At 36.9% G+C, this 27,987-nt stretch overlaps 1 protein-coding gene across 4 annotated transcripts in view; it reads right to left on the reverse strand.

Moving 5' to 3' along the window:
• The window catches only part of cadps2 (Ca++-dependent secretion activator 2), a 103,335-nt gene that overhangs the window by 53,094 nt on the left and 22,254 nt on the right, over nt 1–27,987 (reverse strand). For all 4 annotated transcript variants that reach the window (XM_058086266.1, XM_058086265.1, XM_058086264.1 and 1 more), the window contains exons 7-12: nt 25,707–25,818; nt 25,499–25,638; nt 20,772–20,838; nt 19,547–19,655; nt 19,273–19,473; nt 11,385–11,524 (exon numbers count right to left, since the gene is read on the reverse strand). In XM_058086266.1, coding sequence (XP_057942249.1) covers nt 11,385–11,524; nt 19,273–19,473; nt 19,547–19,655; nt 20,772–20,838; nt 25,499–25,638; nt 25,707–25,818 — 769 coding nt within the window. The remainder of the gene's footprint in view (nt 1–11,384; nt 11,525–19,272; nt 19,474–19,546; nt 19,656–20,771; nt 20,839–25,498; nt 25,639–25,706; nt 25,819–27,987) is intronic.

Raw genomic sequence — 27,987 nt, forward strand, 5'->3', positions numbered from 1 at the left:
AGACGCCTTCAGACTTCATCAAAAATATGGATGAACACAAAATTTAATAAAAATATTATTAAATATATTATAATATTACATATTATTACTATATATAACTCAAATGTATTTACTAACTGAGGATGGAACCAGCAATCCATCTGGTGGGAGACGCCTTCAGACTTCATCAAAAATATGGATGAACACAAAATTAAATAAAAATATTATTAAATATATATATATATATATATATATATAAATAAAATATATTTTAATAATATATATTTTAGATTTTTTTAAATATATTATTTATTATATATTATTATTATATATTATTTAATATATATTTTAATACAAAAAATACATATTTTTTAATACAAAAATATATATCTATAGTTCATTTCTAATTCTAAATTAAATTATGATTTAAAATATGATTTAATATATTATAATATTATAGATTATTATTATTATATATAACTCAAATTATTTACTGTTAATGTGACTTTTTATTTTTAATTATGCAAGAGAGCACTTATGAAATTAAATACATGCATTTATAATTTTTAAAAAATATATTATTTATTATATATTATTATTATATATTATTTAATATATACTTTTAATACAAAAATACATTTTTAAATACAAAAAATATATATCTGTCATATATAACAGTTAGCATGCTAACTTAACTATGAATATGGCTACAGTGCTAATATGCTAACATTGACGTGCGTACACCTAGCATGACAACAAAATGATAACAGTTAGCATGCTAACTTTACAAATATGGATACAGTGCTAATATGCGAACATTGACATGCTTATACCTAGCATGACACCAAAAATAACAGTTAGCATGCTAACTTTACGAATATGGCTACAGTGCTAATATGCTAACATTGACGTGCGTACACCTAGCATGACAACAAAATGATAACAGTTAGCATGTTAACTTAACGACGAATATGGATACAGTGCTAATATGCTAACATTGACATGCTTACACCTAGCATGACAACAAAATGATAACAGTTAGCATGCTAACTTTACAAATATGGATACAGTGCTAATATGCTAACATTGACATGCTTATACCTAGCATGACACCAAAAATAACAGTTAGCATGCTAACTTTACGAATATGGCTACAGTGTTAATATGCTAACATTGACATGCGTACACCTCGCATGACAACAAAAAATGATAACAGTTAGCATGCTAACTGCTAGTTACTGAATTGGATAAATTGGCAGCATACTTAATGTAGCATGCACACCGTTAGCGTGTTAACACCGAGTATGATGCAAAGTTATATGCGAGTTCACACCTACAAAAAAAAAGAAAAACATGCTAACATGCTAATTATTAGCTATAAAATTAGATCAAATGCTAACATTATCATGGTAATACATCATGGTAATTTAATTTAATTTTTAAATGATAATTTTTTTATTATATTCATGTATTATTCATTTCGCAACGACGGTTGCCGGTTCAATCCTCTGTCGGTGAATTTTGGAAATAATTCAGGGATATTTCAACATCCATTTCCAATGAAAATTCCCACTTTGCTTGACGCCCAACAACGCCCCCATGGTAAACATTGTGAACTGCAGCGTTGTCAAAGAGTTTAAATGACAGACAGGAGGGTTCACTCCCTCCGTGAAACCTCTTATCGTCTATTCTTGGTCACATGATCAAGTTAGTTACCACAGTCGTGGTGGTTATGGATTCCCTGCGCTGTAAAAAGTGTCGTTTTCTTTTTATGATTTAAAAGAGACAAATGGAAAGTTTATATTTCGGGGTTGTAGTTATCAGTCGGCAAAGCGGAAGCCGCCATCTCAAGTACAGCACTTCAGATCCTTTAAGCAGTCCTTGAAAAATGCAACGCGGGACGCTGAAGCGTTTTTCAAGAATGACTCTTTATTTATAAACAGATGCGCACGGGAATATGAAAATAGCGATCGCTTCACGGTAACGGGTAGCGTTCGCCAGCCTGTTGCCATGGGAGACGTCATTGATCCATACGCCGCCGAATCAATAAACGGACGCGAAACCCGCACGGTTCATTATGCGCGCGCACACACACACACACACACACACACACAAACACGGAAGAGTAATTATTGATGTGTTAATAGTCGTCATTGTACAAGTGCATCAAAATGGCGGTTCCATCGTATGATTGATGGCTTCCGGACCTCCGCAAGCCTTTTGGTGGACTTCCTCCGCCTCCTCCTCAGTTTTGCTTGACACCTCCCGACGGTTTTCTTGCTTCCCTCCCCGTCTGCGAGCTATTAATACGGCGGCACAGCGAGAGACGAGCGACAAGATGTTCCTCAGCGACAAACAGATGGCGCGCACACGCCATCTTGGCTCCGCTAGCTCGACAATTAGTGGCTAACGAGCCGACTACCTCGCCCAGGGTGCCGTGTGGTTCGCCGACCTCATCCACTGGCCTCTCCTCGGCTTCATAAAAACCAAATAAAAGTTTCCCGTTGACCTCAAAACCTTTTTGGATGAATGATGACATTTTTGGTCCGAGAATTTCATCCAAGGCGGGAAAGCATTTCAACTGGAAGCACACCAAGAAGCTCAAACCACACAAACCATCCACTTATCCACAATCCATCTCAGAATTTTTGGATGGAAATTGTATAGCTGTTAGCATGCTAACTTAACTATGAATACTGATACAGTGCTAATATGCTAACATTGACACACTTACACCTAGCATGATTTAAAAAAATGAAAACAGTTAGCATGCTAACTTAACTACAAATATAGATACATTGCTAATATTGACATGCTAACTTTATGAATATGGATACAGTGCTAATATACTAACATTAACATGTTTACACCTAGCATGACAAAAGAATGATAACAGTTAGCATGCTAACTTAACTACGAATATGGCTATAGTGCTAATATGCTAACATTGACATTCTTACACCTAGCATGACAAAAAATGCTAAGTGACCATGCTAACAACTACGAATATGGATGCAGTGCTAATATGCTAACATTGACCTGCTTACACCTAGCATGACAAAAAAATGATCACAGCAGGCTAACTCAACTACGAATATGGATACAGTGCTAATATGCTAACATTGACATGCTTACACCTAGCATGATAAAAAAATGATAACAGTTAGCATGCTAACTTAACTACAAATATAGATACAGTGCTAATATTGACATGCTTACACCTAGCATGACAAAAATGATAACAGTTAGCATGCTAACTTAACTCCGAATATGGATACAGTGTTAATATGCTAACATTGACATGCTTACACCTAGCATGACAAAAAAATGATAACAGTTAGCATGTTAACTACAAATATGGATACAGTGCTGATATTGACATACTTAACACCTAGTATGACAACAAAAAATTAACAGTTAGCATGCTAACTTAACTACGAATATGGATACAGTGTTAATATGCTAACATTGACCTGCTTACACCTAGCATGACAACAAAAAATCATAACAGTTAGCATGCTAACTTAACTACGAATATGGATACGGTGCTGATATTGACATGCTTACACCTAGCATGACAAAAAATGCTAACAGTGAGCATGCTAACTTAACTACAAATATGGATAGTGCTAATATGCTAACATTGATCTGATTACACCTAGCATGACAAAAAATATATAACAGTTAGCATGCTAACTTAGCTATGAATATGGATACAGTGCTAATATGCTAACATTGACATGCTTACACCTAGCATGACTAAAAAATGATAAGTTAGCATGCTAACCTAACTACGAATATGGATACAGTGCTAATATGCCAACATTGACATGCTTACACGTAGCATGACAAAAAAATGATAACAGCATGCTAACTGCTAGTTACTGAATTGGATAAATTGGCAGCATGTAGCATGCACACTGTTAGCATGTTAACGAGTATGATGCAAAGTTATATGCGAGTTCATGAAAAACATGCTAACATGCTAATTATTAGCTATATAAATTGATAAAATGCTAACATTATCATGGTAATACAGCGCAAAGTTATACTGTGAGTTTATGCCCGCAGAGAAGCTAACTTGTAATAACTACTAGCATTGGCTAAAATGCTAGGTGCGATATGTAGGATGCTAGCACAAAGTTATATGCAGGTTTACACCGGTGTGTTAGCATGACTGAAAAACAATATTCCAAGTATACACCGACAAAGATGAGAAAAATGCTAGCGATGCTAACTGCCAGCAATGAAATTGGATGAAATGCTAAGTGCGATATGTAGGATGCTAGCACAAAGTCATATGCAGGTTTACACCGGTGTGTTAGCATGACTGCGCAAAACAATATTGCAAGTATACACCGACAAAGATGAGAAAAATGCTAGCGATGCTAACTGCTAGAAATGAAACTGAATGAAATGGCAACATGTTAACAGTTAGCATGATAACACCTAGCATGATAGTGCGGTCTTATGTAAGTTTACACCGACAATGACGGGAAACTAAGATTTAAATTATATTATAAGTAGCTCATTATTAGCCACAATGTAAGTTAGCATGCTAACATCTAACATGACAAGTTTATATGTATAAAAATGGCTAAAAAATCATTTGATGTCTGGTTGGAAAACATTTTGAAGTGTGTGATTGCTTTTTTTGTTAAGATCTACTGTGTGTGTGTGTGTGTGTAGCTTTAATGCTAATGAGCTGTGGTCGGCCATGTTAGCATCCTGCCCGGTTAGCCAGTTAAGGAACGCAATGCTTGCTGAGCCTGAGTGTGTTTCTCTAATTGGCAAAATGCACGCCGGCGCGACGCGTGCGTATGCGTGCAAGTCATGCATTAGCAACGACGGCGGCATTCGTATGCGGCGGGAAGCGGGGGAGTTGGGGGGGGGCACCCGCGTCTCATAAAGGTGGGGCGCCCCGTGGATGGAAAAGATTGCAGAGGAGTAAATATTGGGCTTCAGAACACGTCCCGTGAAGAGCTTGCTTTTCAGCCGTCGCCGCCCTTTGACCTCAGGCTTTTTACACGGCAAGGTGGGGGGGTGGGGGGGCGGGGTCAACTTCCACTGATTCCTTTTTCACATCTCCTGCCGCTCAAATCAAGTCCGAGTACTCAATCACAGGGACAATACCTTTGATATGCTTTAGAGTAGTCCGTGTACAGCCGCATAGTAAAAAAATCGTACACTAAGAAATCTGCTAAGAAGTCAAAAAAGTCCATCTTAGCTTTGTCATATCAGGTGAAAAATCCTTATTAATATCAATTTCAATGCAAGTATGACTTTATTCTCCAAAGATTACTGCAGTTTTTCCTCATTTTTAAAATATTTCAACTTTCTTCTGGAAAAATCGTCGTATTTTTTGGTAATATTTTGATTTTATTCCCATATTATGATGTTATGACCTTTGGCCTGACCTACTTTTCCAAAAATCACAACTTTATTCTTATGTGAGAACTTAAAAAAACAACAACTAAGAAATATATATAGATAGATTAAAAGATTATATATATGTATTTAAAATAATATATGTATTTTTTCAAGTTCTCGCATTAGAAAAAACTACGAGAATAAATGTAAATAAAATATTAAAAAATATATGTATAAATAGATATTTTTTAAATATATATGTTTAAAATTATATATACATATTTTTCATATTTATGTATGTTTCTAATAATGTTATAATATTTACAAAAAAGGTTGTAATTTTATGAGAATAAACATAAATTAAATATGAATATATATATGTATATATCATTTAAAATATCTATATATGTTTTTTGATATTTTTACGTTTATCTCATAAAATTGCAATAAAAATTGCATAAAATTAATTTATGTTTATGAGAATAAACATTAAATATGAAAAATATATTATTTTTAAAAATATACATTTTTAAATATCTATATATATGTTTTTTTCATATTTTATTTACGTTCTCATAAAAGATCTCATAAAATTGCAACTTTTTTCTGTAAATATTATAACTTAATATTTTATAAAATATTAAGTTATAATATTTACAGAAAAAAGTTGCAATTTTATGAGATAAACAAATAAAATATGAAAAAATATATATTATTTATGAGAATAAATGTAAATAAAATATGAAAAGAATTAAATATATATATATGAATATATACATATACATGAATTAAGTATATATATATATAATTTATGAGAATAAACATAAATATGAAAAATATATATATATTATTTAAAATATATATATATTTTAAAATATCTATATATGTTTTTTCATATTGTATTTATGTGTATCTCATGAAATTTCTGTAAATATTATAACTGATAATATTTTATTAAATATTATAAAAAGTTTTTTATGAGAAATGTAAATAAAATATGAAAAAATGTATAAATATAGATTTTTTAATATATATATATTAAATAATATATATCTTTTTCATATTTTATTTACATTTATTCTCATAAAATTGCAACTTCTTTCTGTAAATATTATAACTTCATTCTCATAAAATGACTGCTGTTTGGTTCTATTTTCTAAATAATTAAATGTTAAAACAATATTTTTCTTTAATATTTCAACTTTTAAAAACATTTTTTTCCCAGTAATTCAACTCAGTTCTTGTAAACGTTCTTCTTCTTCTCCTCCGACTTCATTCCCAGATGAGTTGGACTTTATCGGTTATTTTCCATAACCTAACTTTGTGTTTAGTGTGTCATGGTAATATGATTTCATATCTTTTTTCTGTCATATTTCAACTTTTATTGAAACTAGTATTGGATATTCTAGTGTTAGATGATAACTTTTTTTAAAATAACTTTTTAAAAAATATTTTAACTCCGCTGCTATACAACTGGTAGCATGAACAAACAGCCGTGATTACGTAAATACGTGGCGACACAAGCGAGATGCGTGCACGAGTGCCGCCGGAGCTGCGGTTCATCGAGTGGAAAGATGTCCCGTGTCGGCGCTAGAAAAGATGCAAACGGCGTTCCCTTCAGGCGCCAAGCGGGGACGCCCCTCCGGAGCAAAGCTCATCCTAATTACCGTTGTTGTTGTTGTCGGGTTCATGGAACGCTGAATAAAACGCGACCTCGGCTCTGACATGAATCCAAGCCACTTGTCAACAGATGTCCTCCCCCGTCCGGGCGCAGCCTTCTGGGGCCGCTATAGCGTGAAAAAGAGCTGAGGTCTGGAACACAAAGACGGCGCCTCGACAAAAGGCGCCAACGCTGAATGGACGGGTCTAATTGCAGAGCCGAGAGGAGGCAGGTAGACCCGTGAAAGCAGACCACATGTCACTCTTGGGAGGACAATGGCCGCCTCGATGGTCGCCTCGAGATCTACCTTTCATACGTGCGCTTCTGATGAACGCTGACATGCAGACTCTGATTCGTAGTCTGGACAAACGCTGACTCTGGTGGGAGACCACGAACGTCTGTTGACTACCAACTAAAGGCCTGATTAGAGACCTCCAGACATGAAACAACACCCCTATAGTAACATTTACACTCCTATTACCCAATATAGTAGACATAATAACCATCTAAATGTTTTTTTTAATTATTAGAGCCCTCTCGACATGAAATAACACCCCTACAGTCACCTTTACACTCCTATTACCCAATATAGTAGACATAATAAGAGAAAATAACACACAAAAACCCTTTTAAGATCTTCTAATTACGCCTTTTAAATTGTTAAAGCACCTTGGACATGAAATAACACCCCTAAAGTCACATTTACACTCCTATTACATAATATAGTTGACATAATAACCATCTAAATGTGTATTTATAATTATTAGAGCCCTCTAGACATGAAATAACACCCCTATAGTCACCTTTACACTCTCATTACCCACTATAGTAGACATAATGACTAAATAAGACATAAAAAACCCTTTTAAGAACTTCTAATTATGCTTTTTTTCAATTTTAGAGCACTATGGACATGAAATAACACCCCTATAGTCACATTTACACTCATATTACCCAATTTAGTTGACATAATAAGGGCTAATGTAAGACATAGTACAACACATGACCTTCTAAATACTGATTTTAACATAATTAGAGCCCTCTGGACATGAAATAACACCCCTATAGTCACCTTTACACTCCTATTACACAATATAGTTGAAATAATGACTTAATAAGACATAAACAAAAATGTTTAAGACTTTCTAATTATGCTTTTTTTAAAGGTTTAGAGCACGCTGGACATGAAATAACACCCCTATAGTCACCTTTACACTCCTATTACCCAATATAGTAGACATAATAACCATCTAAATGTGTTTTTTTTTAATTATTAGAGCCCTCTAGACATGAAATAACACCCCTATAGTCACATTTACACTCCTATTACATAATATAGTTGACATAATAACCATCTAAACTTTTTTTATTATTATTGGAGCCCTCTAGACATGAAATAACACCCCTATAGTCACAGTTACACTCCCATTACCCAATATGGTAGACATAATAAGTAAATAAGACATAAAAAAAACTGTTTAAGACCTTCTAATGCCGCTTTTTTAATTTTAGAGCTCTCAGGGCATGAAATAACACCCCTATAGTCACCTTTACACTCCTATTACATAATATAGTTGACATAATAACTATCTAAATGGATTTTGTAAAAGTATTAGAGCCCTCTAGACATGAACTAACACCCCTATATTCACCTTTACACTCCTATTACCCAATATAGTAGACATAATAACCATCTAAATGTATTTTTTTAATTAGTAGAGCCCTCTAGACATGAAATAACACCCCTATAGTCACCTTTACACTCCTATTACATAATATAGTTGACATAATAACCATCTAAATGTTTTTATTATTATTATTAGAGCCCTCTAGACATGAAATAACACCCCTATAGTCACCTTTGTAGTCCTATTATCCAATATGGCAGACATGGGAATCTCTACTGAAAGGGGGCGGGACTACAAGCTGTGATTATTAATGAGCGATAAGAAAAACTTTAGTGTACTGCAAATAATACTAAGCTGATTCTGGTATTCAGTCCCAACTTTGGAAGTTTTGTTGTGTGTTTGAATGCAAAATGTATTTTGTATTTTTTTTTATAAAAGATGTCCTTGAGGTATTATCAGGCCTACTTAACCAGTACTACTAAAAAGTACTCAGTGAAACATCAAGTGTCAGCGTTGTACTACCAGCAACACTTGAATGTTTAGAGGATGCTCCACTACAAAGGAGGAAGTCCTTTCTCTTTCAATCCATCATGGAGTACTTTTACTGGAGGCACCTGAACACACCGTGATCATGATGATGATGGTGATGGGGGGGTTAGATGATTATTGTTTGGTTGCACACAAAAACCCTAACGTGTCACCGCCCTGCACCCCCACCCCCCCGGCCCACATGACCGCACTTATTGAAGCTGCCCCCCCCCCCCCCCCATTGAGAAACGCCAGCAGTTGTCAGTGACGGTCATGTTCAATACCCCCCCCCAACACCCCCCCCTTACATTTCTTTAGGATGTTTTAGAATAAAAACTTGACAAGTAGCTTTCATGATTCCAAGGAATCAGCAATACATCCATTCATCATCCATCCATCATCCATCATCCATCCATCATCCATCCATCCATCATCCATCTTCCATCCATCCATCCATCAATCATCCATCCATCTATTATCCATTCATCTTCCATCATCCATTCATCAATCATCCATCCATCAATCATCCATCCATCATCCATCCATCTATCATCCATTATCCATCCATCATCCATCCATCCATACATCCAACCATACATACATCCATCCATCATCCATCCATCTTCCATCCATCCATCAATCATCCATCTTCCATCCATCCATCATCCATCCATCAATCATCCATCTATCATCCATCCATACATACATCCATCCATCATCCATCCATCCATTATTCATCCATCCATTATTCATCCATCCATGCATCATCCATCCATCCATCATCCATTATTCATCCATCCATTCATCCATCCATCCATCATCAATCATCCACTCAGCCCATCCATCCATCCATCCATCCACTCAGCCCATCCGTCCATCCATCCATCCATCCATCCATCAATCAATCATCCATCCATCCATCAATCATCCATCTATCATCCATTATTCATCCATCCATCTATCCATCATCCATTATTCATCCATCCATCATCCATCCATCCTTCATCCATCCATCCATCCATCCATCCATCCATCCATCCATCATCCATTCATCATTCATCAATCATCCATCAATCATCCATCCATCCATCCTCCATCCATCTGCCCATCCATCCATCCATCATCCATCCATCAATCATCCATCCATCAATCATCCATCCATCTTCCATCCTTCATCCATCCATCCATCATCCATCAGTCATCCATCCATCCATCCGCCCATCCATCCATCCATCACCCATCCTTCCATCCATCAATCATCCATCCATTCATCACCCATCCTTCCATCCATCAATCATCCATCCATCCATCTATCCTTCCATCCATCCTTCCATCCATCAATCATCCATCCATCCATCCATCCATCAATCATCCATCCATCATCCATCCTTCCATCAATCATCCATCCATCCATCCATCAATCATCCATCCATCCATCCATCCATCCATCCATCAATCATCCATCAATCATCCATCCATCCATCAATCATCCATCAATCATCCATCCATCCATCAATCATCCATCAATCATCCATCAATCATCCATCCATCCATCCATCATCCATCCATCCTTCCATCCATCAATCATCCATCCATCCATCAATCATCCATCCATCAATCATCCATCCATCCATCCATCCATCCATCAATCATCCATCCATCCATCCATCCATCCTTCCATCCATCAATCATCCATCCATCCATCCATCCATCCATCCATCCATCCATCAATCATCCATCCATCCATCCATCAATCATCCATCCATCCATCAATCCATCCATCCATCCATCCATCCATCAATCATCCATCATCCATCCATCCATCCATTCGTCCATCCATCAATCATCCATCCTTCCATCCTTCCATCAATCATCCATCCATCAATCATCCATCCAAGAAATGCAAATGAATAAAAGTTGTAAATCAACGAGAATAAAATTGACAAGATAAAAGATGAAATAAAGAAATATAAAAGTTGTTTTCAAATTTAAAAGAAAAAAGTCATAAATCTCAGAGAATAAAAGTAAGTAAGTTGAAATGAAGGTATTATCATTTCCTATATATATATATATATATTCATATGATATATTTCCTGAATAACGATTGGGGCAGCCATGTTGGTGCCCCTGTAGTAGACTAATAAATCCAATAGTTTTTACTCAACTTTATGTTGATAGTATTTTTTCCCGAGACGGTGGCGACACGTGTGGTTGCGTACCAGACAGGAGAAGGAATCACTCATGCGGTGCTGCAGCGTCTGCTTCTGCAGGAGTGCGAAGAGGCGAGCGTGGTCGAAGCGACACGGCGCCGCGGCGGCGACGAGCTCCTCCACGCCCTGACGTTGAGACGGATCCAGACCTGGAACACATAAAAAACACCTGTCACATAACCCTAGCTCCCGGGGAAGGGGGGGGGGGGGGGGGGACGATACCGGGGGGGGGGGGGGGGGGGGGGGGGGCACTTTTGGTGTTTATGTACGCGTCCTTCATCAGGAGGAGGAATAATAACAAAACACCACGCTAATGTAAACACACGTTGGCAGCGTGACGGTTCCAACGCTTCCCACCTCGTTTGGCAAGGGACCCCCCCCGTGAAGTCGTCGACACGCACGCTCGCTCGCCAACATGGCCGCCTTTGGAGGGAAAACAGCAGAAGTCGGTCGGCAGCCAGCAGGAGAAGCGTTACGTAATCTCCACTTTGTTGGAATAAAGTTTGAATTTGAATTTTTGTAATTTATTTTATTCGGTATGTGACAAATAATAATAAAATAAAATTAAAATAAAAAATAAAATAAAAAAAGTAAAAAAATAATTCTTTATTTTTTATTTCTTAATTTTATTTTATTATTATTTTTTGTCACGTACCAAATAAAATATGTATATTTTACGTATGTGTAAAATAATAAAATAAAAAATATATATATTTATATTTTTAGATTTTATTCTTTATTTCTTAATTTTATTTTATTATTATTTTTTGTCTCATATACCGAAGTACGAGGTGATATGACCAGTAACTGTAACTGTTACATTTGTTCACTTCCTGCTTTCCTAATATAATTTAGGGTTGTTTTTTTAAACTTTATTTTATAATTTTTTGTAATTTATTATATTTTTTATGTTATTCAGTATGTGACAAAAAATAAATAAAATAAAAACTAAAAATAAAATAAAAAAGTAAAAAAATATATTTTTTTATTTCTTAATTTTATTTTATTATATTTTTTGTCATGTACAAAATAAAATATGTATATTTTACATATGAGTAAAATAATAAAATAAAAAATAAAATAAAAAAGTAAAAAAATTATTATTTTTATTTTTAGATTTTATTCTTTATTTCTTAATTTTATTGTATTATTATTTTTTGTCCTGTACCGAAGTACGAGGTGATATGACCAGTAACTGTTACATTTGTTCACTTCCTGCTTTCCTAATATAATTTAAGTTGTTTTTTTTTTACTTTATTTTATTAATTTTTGTATTTTATTTTATTCACAACGTGACAAAAAATAAATAAAAATGTAAAAAAATGTTTTATTTATGTATTTTATTTTTTTTTTATTTTTTATTTCTTAATTTTATTTTATCATTATTATTTATTATTATTGTTTTTTGTATGAGATATGACCATGCATCCAAAAATATAAACAAATATATTTTTATTTTTGTATTTTATTTCTTAATTGTATTTTTTATTTCTTAATTGTATTTTATTATTATTATTATTATTTTATAATTTTTATTTACTTTATTCTATGTTTTATTTTATTTTATTTTTAAATAAATAATTTACATTTTTAATAAATAATAAAAATAATTTAGATTCGTAAATAGGCTACACTCAAAGTTGTGTTGGGGGGGCAAAGTGGAATATTTTCCACCGGGGCTAAAAAAAAAAGTGGAGCGCCGAGGTGAGTGTCGCCCGCAGCATCGTAGGGGCGGCGGCGGCGGCGTCCCGGGCCTGAGTGAGCAAAGGCGGGTTCATTTCCAGTCCTTTCAGTCCTTCCTGTTAATGGCCCCGCCAAATCAAAAGCCCAACACTCCCATTATTAGTAGATGGGAAGTCGGCGAGCGTGACACATGGCCGCACAAAAGAACGCCGACGTCGGCGCCTGCGACGCCCGCGGCCGAGATAAGCATTAGTTGTTTTTTTTGTTTTTTTTGTGCTTTTTTATTAACGCTGCCATTTTGTTTTTTTGTTTGGACGCACAAGAGCCCTGCGAGACACGCGCCCCCCCCCCCTCTTTTACACCCCCCCGGCTTTCTCTCTTTGTCGCTTTTGTCCTCGATGAGAAGAAAAAGACAGCAAAAGTGAAATTTCCACAATCAACTTCCAATCGACGCCACTCTGGCGTCCTGCCCTCTGGCTCCAAGTGCCCGCGTTTGATTCCGATGTAGGTCATTTTGCATTTCAGGAATTGTCATCCATGCCGCTTGGAGACGGGAGCGACAGGAAGAAAAACACAAAGACGTATAGATCGGCGTTGATAACAAGAGGCAAAAAGGAAGCGAGGGGGGGGGTCGGTATTGATTGGGGGGGGTTAAGATGTTGATCCCTGTCAAGTTCAACTTTCAGCTATTATCCAGAGTGTGTGCGTGTGTCATTGGAAAGGGGGGGGGATTGTGGGGGGGTTTACGGGGCACAGATGGCGCGTTTGAGTCCACATTGTCTCCAGGTCTCTGCACTCGCCGCGACTCCAATCGGGTTCTCAAGCACTTGAAGGCACCACAAAGAACACAAAAAGTGGGACGGAACTCCAGGCTATGAAGGTCGCGTCTTATTAGTTATTGATTGTTATTAGCGCTTAGCGAAGGAGGTCACATGGTCACACTCTGGCCTGCTTCTGCAGGAAGACGCTGACGGGCGGACAGAGAAAGGACGCGCTTATCCCAATTTTTCATTATTTCTTTCATTGCAGCAGGAATTTGACTACCCAATCAAATTATGGAATTCTAAACTAAATAATTACACCCACAATACAGTCTAGCAAGGATTCCATTTAGAATTTTTTTTTTCAAATAAAAAATAAAAAATATATATATAAAAAATAAAAAAAATAAAAAATGTAAAAAAAAATTAAAAAATTAAAGAATTAAAAGTTTAAAAAATTAAAAAAATTAAAAATTAAAAATTGTTTCATTTGAACATGCATCAGATTACAATTGAGTGCATCCCATAATCAGTTCCCAGTTCCACATGTCCAAAAGGAGTAGGAAGAAGCAAAGCTTATTAAATCCTACCCCTCCATCTGGTACTTTTACAATCACTAACTGTTACATTTGTTCACTTCCTGCTTTCCTAATATAGTTAAAAAAATAAACTTTATTTTATTTATTTATTTATTTTAATTTTATTCGGTATGTGACAAAACATGATAAAATAATCAGTAACTTTTACATTTGTTCACTTCCTGCTTTCCTAATAATACTTTTTTTTAAACTTTATTTTATAATTTTTATATTTTATTTTTTATTTCAATTTTTTTTATGCGGTACGTGACAAAAAAATTATGATAAAATAATCAGTAACTATTACATTTGTTCACTTCCTGCTTTCCTAATATAGTTTAAAATTTTTAAAAAACTATTTGATTAATTTTTATTTTATTTCATCTTTTTATAAAATTTTACTTCCTAATATAGTTTAAGTTTTTTTTAAACTTTATTTTATTTTTTATTTTATTTTTTATTTTATTCGGTACATGACAAAAAAAAATATGATAAAATAATCAGTAATCAGTAACTTTTACATTTGTTCATTACTTTATTGTATTAATTTTTGTATTTTATTTTATTTTTTATTTTTTTCGGCACGTGACAAAAAATTATGATGAAATAATCAGGAACTATTACATTTGTTCACTTCCTACTTTCCTAATATAGTTTAAGTTTTTTTTTAAACTTTATTTTATTAATTTTTTTATTTTATTTTATTTGGTATGTGACAAAAAATTATGATAAAATAATCAGTAACTGTTACATTTGTTCACTTCCTGCTTTCCTAATATAGTTTAAGTTTTTTTTAAAACTTTTTCTTTAATTCGGTATGTGACAAAAAATGATGATAAAATATTATGACAAATTTTAATGAATTTATGATAAATTAAATTTATATTATGATAAAATATTATAATAAAATAATAAGCAATGGCCTGAAATGGCAAATAGATTTTCCACCAGTAGGGGGCACCACATGAATCCCTCATTCATTTCCAATGGGAAATTTATTACAGAAAATATGAAAAATTGACAGTGACTGTTTTGGAAAAGTTCTGATTAATAGAATGGCGTGATTGCGAAATGTGGGCGGAGTTAGCGGACATAAGCGGAATAAACGGTGTAGAATGGGACTCTATTAGGAGTGAGTAACATGTAACAGAAGAGGTAGTGGGGGACAGGAACGGGGGGGCGGAGATGGGGGGGGGGTCATTTAGCACACTCCATCTCCCCCTATCCGTCTTGTGTCGGCTCGGTGCAGCTGTCGTCACGGCGACGGGTCACATCCATGTGACACGCGGCTCGGGAGGCCGAGGGCGGCTTTATCGATGTACGCCGTTTCGCTTTCAGGTGCGGGTCGCCCTGAGCGATGAGAGCTGATCGGGCCGTCGGAGCGTGGCGGCGACGACGGCGTCAGCCGCCACCGGTGATGATGCGGGACGACAAGGCCATCAGCTGCTAGCCCGTAGCACAAGGACATCACGCCGACGCCCACAAAGTTCGGGAGGAAGACGCTGGACGATTATTTTTATCGTTATTTACATTTTTCTTAAATCTTTTTTTTTTTTTTAAATTGAAAAATCTGCAATAATTTTATTTTATTTAATAATACTAACAATAATTTATATATTATATTTAATATTTATAATAATAATAATAATAATAATTCAAAGTTTGAACAGAAAATGATGAGTAATTACTACAATTATTTTACTTGAAATATGAATTATCATATAGTTATGATACGGGAAACACAGCAAAGATTGTGGAAAAAAAACATATTTATTTTCCATAAATAAATTCTAAATATTAAGAGAAAAAAATTGTATGATGAAAAATTATAGATATTTTTTTTAGAATTTTTTGTAATTTTTAAATTTTGAAAAGTAGTCACTTTTTCAGCATGCATAAACGTATAAATATAAATATATAATATATATATATATATATATATATATATATATATATATATATATATATATGTGTATATCAAATATTATGGGAATAAAGTCAAAATATGATGGAAATTAAGTCAAGATTATTATTAATTATGACAAGAAAATTTAGAAGAGAAAAAATACTAAATATGTAATTTTCCAAGGATAAGGAAAAATAATTTCATTTTTTTTCAACATGTAGTTGAAATATTAAAGAATAAAAAGTTGTAATATTATGATACAAAAATATGATGGAAATGAAGTCATAATTATGACAAGAACATTTAGAAGAAGAGAATATTGAAATAGTAAATATGTCATTTTAAAGGAAAAAATATAAAAAAAAAAATCAACATGGAGTTGAAATATTAAAGAATAAAAAGTTGTAATATTACGAGATTTTTTGGGAATATTTCTAAAATGAAAGGGAAAAAAGATATTGATATAAGAGTAAATAAAGTCAACATATGATGGAAATGAAGTCATAATTATGACAAGAACATTTTCGAAGAAGAGAAGACTGAAATATTAAATATGTAATTTTCCAAAAATATGAAAAAATAATTTCTTTTTTTTTCAACATGGAGTTAAAATATTAAAGAATAAAAAGTTGAAATATTATTAGAATTTTTAGGAATATTTCTAAAATGAAAGGAAAAAATATTGATATAACAATAAATATAATATATATGTGGAAAAAAAAGGGTGGGGGGGGGCAAATAAGTCGGAGGTTTTCTTCTGACATTCCCGGAGAAAGTTAAAGGAGTTTTTCAAGGTAGACTTTCCCAGCTAATGATGTTTAGGATAAAAAAGAGCGTTGTTGGTGTTCCTAGTTTTATCCTGACGGGTGGGGGGGTGGGGGGGTGACCCTCGGTGACGACGCGGCGTGTCAACGTGTAAAAACAGCCTCATTATTCGCCGGCGAGCTGAAGACAAACAAAAAGGAGACGTGTTGTCTTTTGTCTCACCTGGTCGCCCGGCTCATTAGCCTTCCAGGGGCGCGCGGGAACTGCTCGCTCGCTCGCCGAGCCGCCATTTTCACCGACGCCGCGTTTAGTGTGGGCGCCGGGTTACTTCTTTGTGTGTTTGTGCCGACGACACAAACATTCATCAGTGGAACTTAACCTCCCGCTTCCTTCCGATGAATTACATAGCAGCACGCGTGCACGCACACATGCACACGCACGCACACGCCACTTAAGAGCAGTTTCATGGACGCCTCGTATTTCCTGTCGGCACCTGCCGCCATTAACGTTTCAATCTTTCCCTATTAGACGCTAACGAGCGGCGGCGAGAGCACGTCCTCGCAAACGGCGGCGTTATCGTCTCTCAGCGTGAAGCTCTTCATCTCACAATGTGGCGGCCCCCGGGGGGGGCATTGAGGCTTGCTGGCGAAAAGAAGAAGCAGACGAAGAGGAGAGAGGAAAGATCGCTAACTACTTCACGTACTTCACGTACTTCACGTACTTACACAACTTCAAGTACCACCGTGTATTAGTCGCACACTCGTAAGTGTACAAGTGTGCGACTTTAGACTTTATCCTCACAAGTGTGCGACTTTAGACTTTATCCTCGTAAGTGTGCGACTTTAGACTTTATCCTCGTAAGTGTGCGACTTTAGACTTTATCCTCACAAGTGTGCGACTTTCGACTTTATCCTCACAAGTGTGCAACTTTAGACTTTATCCTCGTAAGTGTGCGACTTTATCCTCGTAAGTGTGCGACTTTATCCTCGTAAGTGTGCGACTTTATCCTCGTAAGTGTGCGGCCTCATCCTTGTAAGTGTGCGGCTTCGTCCCTCGTAAGTGTGCGACTTCGTCCCTCGTAAGTGTGCGACTTCGTCCCTCGTAAGTGTGCGACTTTAGACTTTATCCTCGTAAGTGTGCGACTTTATCCTCGTAAGTGTGCGGCTTCGTCCCTCGTAAGTGTGCGGCTTCGTCCCTCGTACGTGTGCGGCTTCGTCCCTCATACGTGTGCGGCTTCGTCCCTCGTAAGTGTGCGACTTCGTCCCTCGTAAGTGTGCGACTTCGTCCCTCGTAAGTGTGCGACTTCGTCCCTCGTAAGTGTGCGACTTCGTCCCTCGTAAGTGTGCGACTTTAGACTTTACCCTCATAAGGGTGCTGCTTTTTGTGCAACTTCTTCACCCTCGTAAGTGTGTGACTTCATCCCTCGTAAGTGTGCGACTTCATCCCTCGTAAGTGTGCGACTTCATCCCTCGTAAGTGTGTGACTTCATCCCTCATAAGTGTGCGCCTTTAGACATTACCCTCATAAGTGTGCAACTTCATCCCTCGTACGTGTGCTACTTTAGACTTTACCCTCATAAGTGTGCGACTTTTCCCTCATAAGTGTGCGACTTTAGACTTTACCCTCGTAAGTGTGCGACTTTTACCTCGTAAGTGTGCGACTTTTCCCTCGTAAGTGTGCGACTTTAGACATTACCCTCATAAGTGTGCAACTTCATCCCTCGTAAGTGTGCTACTTTACCCTCGTAAGTGTACGACTTTACCCTCGTAAGTGTGCGACTTTTCCCTCGTAAGTGTGCGACTTTTCCCTCGTAAGTGTGCGACTTTTCCCTCGTAAGTGTGCGACTTTAGACATTACCCTCGTAAGTGTGCAACTTCATCCCTCGTAAGTGTGCTACTTTACCCTCGTAAGTGTACGACTTTACCCTCGTAAGTGTGCGACTTTTCCCTCGTAAGTGTGCGACTTTTCCCTCGTAAGTGTGCGACTTTTCCCTCGTAAGTGTGCGACTTTAGACATTACCCTCATAAGTGTGCAACTTCATCCCTCGTAAGTGTGCTACTTTACCCTCGTAAGTGTACGACTTTACCCTCGTAAGTGTACGACTTTACCCTCGTAAGTGTACGACTTTGCCCTCTTTACCCTGAAGCCTTTTCTGTGGGTAGTAAAATAGGTAAGTCAGTGGCAGCCAAAGAAGGTCCACTTACTTATGGGGGAGGCTGGCTTCTTGCCTCCCGGTCTGCAGTTGGTGGTCTTGCTCAGGGGAGGGGGCGTGGGCTTGTAGGACTGTCCGGTGGCACGGTACATGGCCTGGACCCACAGGACCCGGTCCTGCTCATCCTGGCAGGCGAACACCACCAGGTCGCCCTCCTTGACGGCGTTGAAGAAGACGTGGCCCCCATGGAGGCCTGAACCAGAGCAGCCGGTTAGGTGGTGTCATTGCAGCGTCTGCCAGCAGGGGGCGGCAGGAGGTGGGCTTACCCGGCTGGGGGTCGCAGTAGTCCACCGTGTAACCCTCCAGCTGCATCAGCTCCTGAGGCTCCGCCTTCTTCTCTCTGTAGCTGCACATAGCGAACGTGTACTGGCTCACCTGGGGACCAACACCACCAACATGATGTTTATAGCAGCAAATAGGAGATAGCATGCTAATGCTAACTGACACATACAGTACTGTGAGCTTAGCTTTAGCCACAAGTTCCTACACCGCATACACTCTCATGTCATGCAATAGAACCATGGCTTTCAAAGTGCGACCCGGGGGCCATTTGTGTGCCGTGGCTGTTTTTTATTGGCCCCTGACAAATTCAGAAAACGTCACAAAAACAAAATGACATAATAATAATACAATAATAATAAATATCATAACATACCTTAGTAGCATAAATTGAAATATTAAAGAACAACAATGCTACATGACGTCTTATGTCTTATTTTCTCTTATTCTACATATTCTTAGTCTACTATAGTAGGTAATAGGATTGTAAAGACGACTATAGGGGTGTTATTTCATGTCTAGAGGGCTCTAATAATGCTAAAAAGTGTCTTTAGAGCTAGTAAACAAGCTTTTTATGTCTTATTTTCTCTTATTATGTCTACTATATTGGGTAATGGGAGTGTAAAGGTGATTATAGGGGTGTTATTTCATGTCTAGACAGCTCCAATCATGTTAAAAAGTGTATTTAGAAGGTCGTAAACCGGTTTTCTATGTCTTAGTTTCTCTTATTAAGTCGACTATATTGGGTAATGGTAGTGTAAAGGTGATTATAGGGGTGTTATTTCATGTCTAGAGGGCTCTAATAATGTTAAAAAGTGTATTTAGAAGGTCGTAAACAGGTTTTCTATGTCCTATTTTTTCTGAATATGTCCGTAATATTAGGTAATGGAGTGTAAAGGAGACTATAGGGGTGTTATTTTGTGTCTAGAGGGCTCTAATAATGGTAAGTGTATTTAGAAGGTCGTAAACAGTTTTTTATGTCCTATTTTTTCTGAATATGTCTACTATATTGGGTAATAGGAGTGTAAAGGAGACTATAGGGGTGTTATTTTATGTCTAGAAGGCTCTAATAATGTTTTTAAAAGGGTATTTAGAAGGTGATAAACAGGTTTTATCATGCTCACGCTACCAAAATATTCACTTTGTAAATAAGAAATCCTACTTGGAGGAAACTGACAAACCACGATTGGGTCTGGAACAAATGAACCTTACCTGAACCAGAACAAAGTATCTCCTTTTCCAGCGCTTCCAGACTCGATGTCCCAGTGCGTACAAATACCTGGAACACACGAAATGAAAAAGGTGGTCAATATGCGTGATTGGTAAGTGGAGTGTAAAGGTGACTATAGGGGTGTTATTTCATGTCTAGAGGGCTCTACTGATGTTAAAAGGTGGCAAACTGGTTAATTGCCTAATGTGTCTTATGGGCATGCACTCGGGACACAATGTGTAGGGACACTATGGGACTGCCTTAACACTTTTGGGACTTGGTGCTTTCTACTAGGTGCTAGCATGCAGACCTTTAGCATGTTAGCATTTTTGCTAATTTACTTACCAATATCTAAAGGCAAATACACACATGGCATTATGTAGGAATGCTTTCGCTGCACTTTTGGTGTTAGCATGCTAACTGTTAGCATGTTAGCATTTTAGCTAATTTACTCATGTCTAGAGGCAAATATACACATAGCATGATGCAGGGACACTATGGGACTGCCTTAACACTTTTGGGACTTGGTGCTTTCTTGCTAGATGCTACCATGTTAACGGTTAGCATGTTAGCATTTTTACATTTAGGAATTTGGGCTATTTTACTCCTGTTTCAAGGCCTACATATAGATACATGGCATGATGTAGGAATGCTTTCGCTGAACTTTTGGTGTTAGCATGTTAGCATTTTAGCTAATTTACTCATGTTTTGAGGCAAATACATACATGGCATGATGCAGGGACACTATGGGACTGCCTTGGCACGTCGCCACTTAATGCTATCTTGCTAGGTGCCATCATGCTAACTGTTAGCATTTAGGAATTTTGGCAATTTTACTCCTGTTTCAAGGCCTATATATACATGGCATGATGTAGGAATGCTTTTGCTGAACTTTTGGTGTTAGCATGCTAACTGTTAGCCTGTTAGCATTTTAACCATTTTAAATTTCAGTGTATTTTCGCACGGCTTCACCTCTTTTCCGTTTTTTTTATCTTCAAACATTGCCATCATCTACTTCACTTTATTGTTCATTTCCTGCTGTAATAACCTGCACTTATTTACTGGTGTTATTTTTAAACTCGTAATGTTAGTGTCATGTACCGGGGGAAAAAAAAAAACACATTTGACCATGAAATATGTTAGAAAATAGAATCATGGCTAACAAATCATCACTTAGACAAAGTAAGTGAGAGCTGGAGAGGAGAGCGTGATGAAATGTAAATATTCATTTCAATGCGCCCTTTAACAAGCCCAGAAAAAAAAAATCATATTTTCTGTCCTACATGGTTTAGTCGCTGTATAGTCTTTTTTTTTTGCTCTCACATCCCGAGCTTTGATCGATGAAAGTTAAATGTACTTTCTACAAAAACAGACACTCCACATGTGAATAAGAGCTTGTTTCTCCGCTGCAATAAATCACAAAGTTTATTTCAACACCCCCTCCTCAAAAAAAACACACAGGGACTCTCAGGCTGCTTCACACTGACCCCTTGTGGACATATTATGGAACTACCAGCACTGCCAGTGAAAAATGAAACTCAAGCAACACATGTAGGTATGATAGGATGTTCCATACATTGGGGAAATGGGATTATGTCTTATTTTGTCTTATTATGTCTACGATATTGGGTGATGGGGTTATGTCTTATTTTGTCTTATTACGTCTACTATATTGGGTAATGGGATTATGTCTTATTGTTGTCTTATTATGTCTACTATATTGGGTAATGGGATTGTGTCTTATTTTTGTCATATTATGTCTACTATATTGGGTAATGGGATTATGTCTTATTTTGTCTTATTATGTCTACTATATTGGGGAATGGGATTATGTCTTATTATGTCTACTATATTGGGTAATGGGATTGTCTTATTTTGTCTTATTATGTCTACTATATTGGGTAATGGGATTATGTCTTATTACGTCTACTATATTGGGTAATGGGATTGTCTCATTTTGTCTTACTACGTCTACTATATCGGGTAACGAGATTATGTCTTATTTTGTCTTATTACGTCTACGATATTGGGTAATGGGATTATGTCTTATTTTGTCTTATTACGTCTACGATATTGGGTAATGGGATTATGTCTTATTTTGTCTTATTACGTCTCCTATATTGGGTAATGGGATTATGTCTTATTTTGTCTTATCATGTCTGCTATATTGGGTAATGGGATTTTGTCTTAGGAGTGTAAAGATGACTATAGGGGTGCTATTTCATATCAAGAGGGCTCTAATGTGAATCTGGATTTAGAAGATTGTAAACAGATTTTCAATGTCTTATTTTGTCTTATTATGTCTACTATATTGGGTGATGGGAGTGTAAAGATGACTATAGGGGTGCTATTTCATATCCAGAGGGCTCTAATGTGAAATCTGGATTTAGAAGGTTGTAAACATGTCTTATTTTCTCTTATTACGTCTACTATATTGGGTAATTGCCAAAGACTCACACCACCCAGCACACAGACTGTTTGCCCTCCTACCCTCAGGGAGGCGCTATAGGAGTTTACGGACACGAACCACCAGGTTCAGGAACAGCTTTTTCCCAACAGCTGTCTCCTTGCTGAAGTCTGCCCCCCATTGCCCACCCCTTCCACTACTTACATCCCCCCGCTGATCTATGCCCCCCCCATCACTTCATTGCACTATTGTACTATTGTACATATACTATCTTGTTGATTCATTGATCATGCTGTTCATAATTTATATAATCCGCAATAACCATACTCTACTCTAGTCACTTCACTGCAATACTGTACATATTACTGTTATTATATATTGTCATATCCATACTGTTTATAATCTGTATAATCTACAATAGCCATATTATAGTCATTTATACCCCTGTACATATTCTCACTGTATCATAGTCATAGCCTGTATAGTTTTATTTAAATAGATCTGTCCATACTTACTACTAATGTACTTATAAAATTGCACTTCTGGTTGGATGCTAACTGCATTTTGTTGCCCTGTACCAGTGACATGAGCAATAACAATAAAGTTGAATCTAATCTAATCTAATCTAATCTAATGGGATTATGTCTTATTTCCTCTTATGTCTACTATTTTGGGTACTGGGAGTGTAAAGATGACTATAGGGGTGTTATTTCATGTCTGGAGAGTTGTAATGTTAAAAACTGTATTCAGAAGATTCAGAAGATGTCTTATTTTCTCTTATGTCAACTATATTGTGTAATGGGAATGGGCCGGGAATTCCTACTGGTGAAAAATCATTTCCCGTTTTCCAAAACTGTAACATGCTGCTTATTCGACAGGGTGACATGGCTCAGGTGGCAGCGGTGGCGGATCGGCCGTCTGCCACCGCTTCCTGCTTCCAACGAATTTCAAAACATTTCTGGGATATTTCAACATTCCTCCGCATGTCAGCTTCAGGATTCAGACATCATTTCTTGTGAGATCGAGTTCATGATGGTGATATCCTTTGGGAATATCAGCTTCACATAAATGCCGCAGTAAAGAGTGATTTGCAGATTTGAAAACAATATCTTGCTGCCATCTCCTGGAGGGACAGGAGAACTGCATGTCCACACATTGGAAAGATCATTTGAAGGAATTTCAACAACCTTGAATATGTTATAATAATCTATGTGCCACCAAGAAGCTCAAATATATACCTATCTACTGTAACTACACTTCCACAATGTATGTTGCCATATAGCACAGAAAACCTTATAAATTTCATTTTAACATGACTAGAGCCCTCTAGATATGAAATAACACCCCTATAGTCACCTTTATACTCCTATAACCCAATGTAGTAGACATAATAAGAGAAATAAAACAAAAGAAAACTTGTTTACAGCCTTCTAAATACACTTTTTACATGATTAGAGACCTCAAGATATGAAATAACACCCCTATAGTCACATTTACACTCTTATTGCCCAATATAGTAGACATAAGAAGAGAAATAAAGCATTAGGAAACTTGTGTAACACCTTTTAAATACACTTTTTCCATGATTAGAGACCTCATGATATGAAATAACACCCCTATAGTCACATTTACACTCCTTTTACCCAATATAGTCGAGAAATAAAGAGATAGAAAACTTGTTTACCACCTTCTAAATACACATTTTCCATGATTAGAGACCTCTCGACATAAAATAACACCCCTATAGTCACAATTACACTCCTATTATCCAATATAGTAGACATAAGAAGAGAAATAAATCAAAAGAAAACTTGTTTAACACCTTTTAAAAACAATTTTTCCATGATTAGAGACCTGAAGATATGAAATAACACCCCTATAGTCACATTTACACTCCTATTATCCAATATAGTAGCCATAAGAAGAGAAATATAGCAATGGGTACCTTGTTTAACACGTTCTAAATACACATTTTCCATGATTAGAGACCTCTCGACATAAAATAACACCCCTATAGTGACATTTACACTCCTATTACCCAATATAGTAGACATAATAAGAGACCTTGCGACCTTCTAAATACGTTTTTTTAACATTAGAACCTTCCCCCTGCTTCAGGGGTACTGAGGAAGCTCCGCCCCTGAAAGGCAGCTAGACCGGACAACGTGTGTCCCTGGCTCCTCAGTTTGCCTACCGGGTAGAGTAGGTGTGTAGAGTATATAGTGTGTGCATGGTGTGGGCTGCTTTAGCTGTAATGTGGATGTTGCCGTCCCCCCCTCAGCCAGCAGGGGGAGACAAATGATCAACGTTAAACACACTCACCCGCTGTGCTTCAAGTTGGGGGGCTTGTCCATGCGGACCGCCAGTTTGATCTTCAGCTCCGTGTCCTGGCTGCTCTTGGGGACGACCATGCGGTGGAACTCCGCCTGCTTGGGCCCGTTGCTGGTGGGGGTCAGGACCACCTGGAGGGAACGGAAGCAAACATCTGTTCCACTCTGGAACTCTGATTGAGGTGGTGCCACGGACTCACTCGACCCAGTTCCTTGTCCTCCAGGGCCAGGACACCTGTGCTCTCCATGAAGAGCTTGACCTTGACGGAGGGCAGAGGATGAGACGTGGAGAAGTCCCCCTGGGTGGTCCACCTGGAATACACAGAGCACCGACACCTTGGCAACATCTCACACCACAATACAACTTCCTGATGGGAGTGGGAAGGTGACTATAGGGGTGCTATTTCATGTCCAAAGGGCTCTAATGCCGAATCTGCATTTACAAGATTGTAAACATGTCTTATTTTCTTTTATTCTTATTTTATTCTTCTACTATATTGGGTAATGGGATTATGTCTTATTTTCTTTTATCATGCCTACTATATTGGGTAATGGGATTATGTCTTATTTTCTTTTATCATGTCTACTATATTGGGTAAGGGGATTATGTCTTATTTCCTCTTATTATGTCCACTATATTGGGTAATGGGATTATGTCTTATTTCCTCTTATTATGTCTACTATATTGGGTAATGGGATTATGTCTTATTTCCTTTTATCATGTCTACTATATTGGGTAATGGGATTATGTCTTATTTCCTTTTATTATGTCTACTATATTGGGTATTGGGAGTGTAAAGGTGACTATAGGGGTGCTATTTCATATCCAGTGGGCTCTAATGTGAAATCTGGATTCAGAAGATTGTAAACAGATGTTCTATGTCTTATTTTCTCTTATTATGTCTACTATATTGGGTAATGGGAGTGTAAATATGACTATAGGGGTGCTATTTCATGTCTAGAGGGCTCTAATGCGTAATCTGTATTTAGAAGATTGTAACCATGTCATATTTTCTCTTATCACGTCTACTATATTGGGTAAGGGGATTATGTCTTATTTTGTCTTAATATGTCTACTATATTGGGTGTGTAAAGATGACTATAGGGGTGTTATTTCATGTCTAGAGAGTTCTAATGTTTCTAATGTTTCTGTGTCTTATGTCTTATTTTCTTTTATGTCAACTATATTGCGTAATTGAGATTACAGGGATGTTATTTCATGTCTAGAGATGTCTATGTTATCTCTACAAGGTTGCAAACAGGTTTTGTATGTCTAATTTATTCTTATTATGTCTACTATATTAGGTAATAGGAGTGTAAAGGTGACTATAGGGGTGTTATTTCATGTTTAGAGGGCTCTAATAATGTGAAACAGCATAGTTAAAAGGTCGTAAACAGGTTTCCTGTGTCTTATGTTCTCTTATGTCCACTATATCAAAGTTCAAGGTGATTATAGGGATGTTACTTTGTGTCTGGAGGGCTCTAATCATGTTACAAAGCGTACTTTGAAGGGTTTAAACGTGTTTTCTATGCTGTATACTAGGGTTTCTTCTTGTGATGTCATCAGCCAATATCACAGAGGTATAATTGCGTCCAATTGTGTTGTCTGTGGAACCAAAGGGCCTAATGAAGTGCAGGCGTGTGTTCCAGCTGACGAGAAAGCAGCTGGTTAGGATGCAATCCACTAATTGGCTGCGTTTGGATATTTCGGGAGCACAATTAAAAATAGCAAATAGAAAGTGGAGGAGCAGCAGCAGGAGCAGTAGGTCATAAAAGGGCAGCCTCATTAGTGCCAGAACCCCCTGCCGTCTGCAGGGCATCCAAAGCCAACCACAGCCGAGCAGTGAAGATGAAGAGACCTTGGAGGAGCTCCTTTTGGTGACTGGAGAAGGTGCAGAGTAGGAATTTATTTACTGAAGCAAACATGGCAAAAAAAAAAGCATCAAAATTATGAACCCATAGTTTTGCTGCTACTGCAAACTTGCTGCCTTTACCTTAAAAATGAGCTGGTTTTGGTTTCTTTGGCGACACCTAGCGGCCAATAATTGAATGACACAGAACCTAGGATGCTTTTTGTCCAAGAATTAGGGCTGTCACATGATTACAATTTTTAACCCTTGTATTATGTTACGGGTCAGTTTGACCCGTTTCAGTTTTTGTGTTGACCAAAGTACTGTTTCTCCTTTCTTTTTCTTCATGAAATTTTGTGACTTTTCCTCATCTAGGGTCATGAACACAAAAACTGAAACGGGTCAAATTGACCCGTAACATAATACAAGGTTAACTAGCATGATTTGTTAACAAATCATGCTAGTTATGCTAGCATGATAACAAATCATGCTAGTTATGCTAGCATCATGCTAGTTATGCTAGCATGATTTGTTATGCTAGCATTAGCATTTGTTATGCTAGTTATGCTAGCATGATAACAAATCATGCTAGTTATGCTAGCATGATTTGTTAACAAATCATGCTAGTTAA

Source organism: Doryrhamphus excisus, chromosome 11 (assembly GCF_030265055.1).
Source record: "Doryrhamphus excisus isolate RoL2022-K1 chromosome 11, RoL_Dexc_1.0, whole genome shotgun sequence".
In the NCBI taxonomy this organism is placed as follows: domain Eukaryota; kingdom Metazoa; phylum Chordata; class Actinopteri; order Syngnathiformes; family Syngnathidae; genus Doryrhamphus; species Doryrhamphus excisus.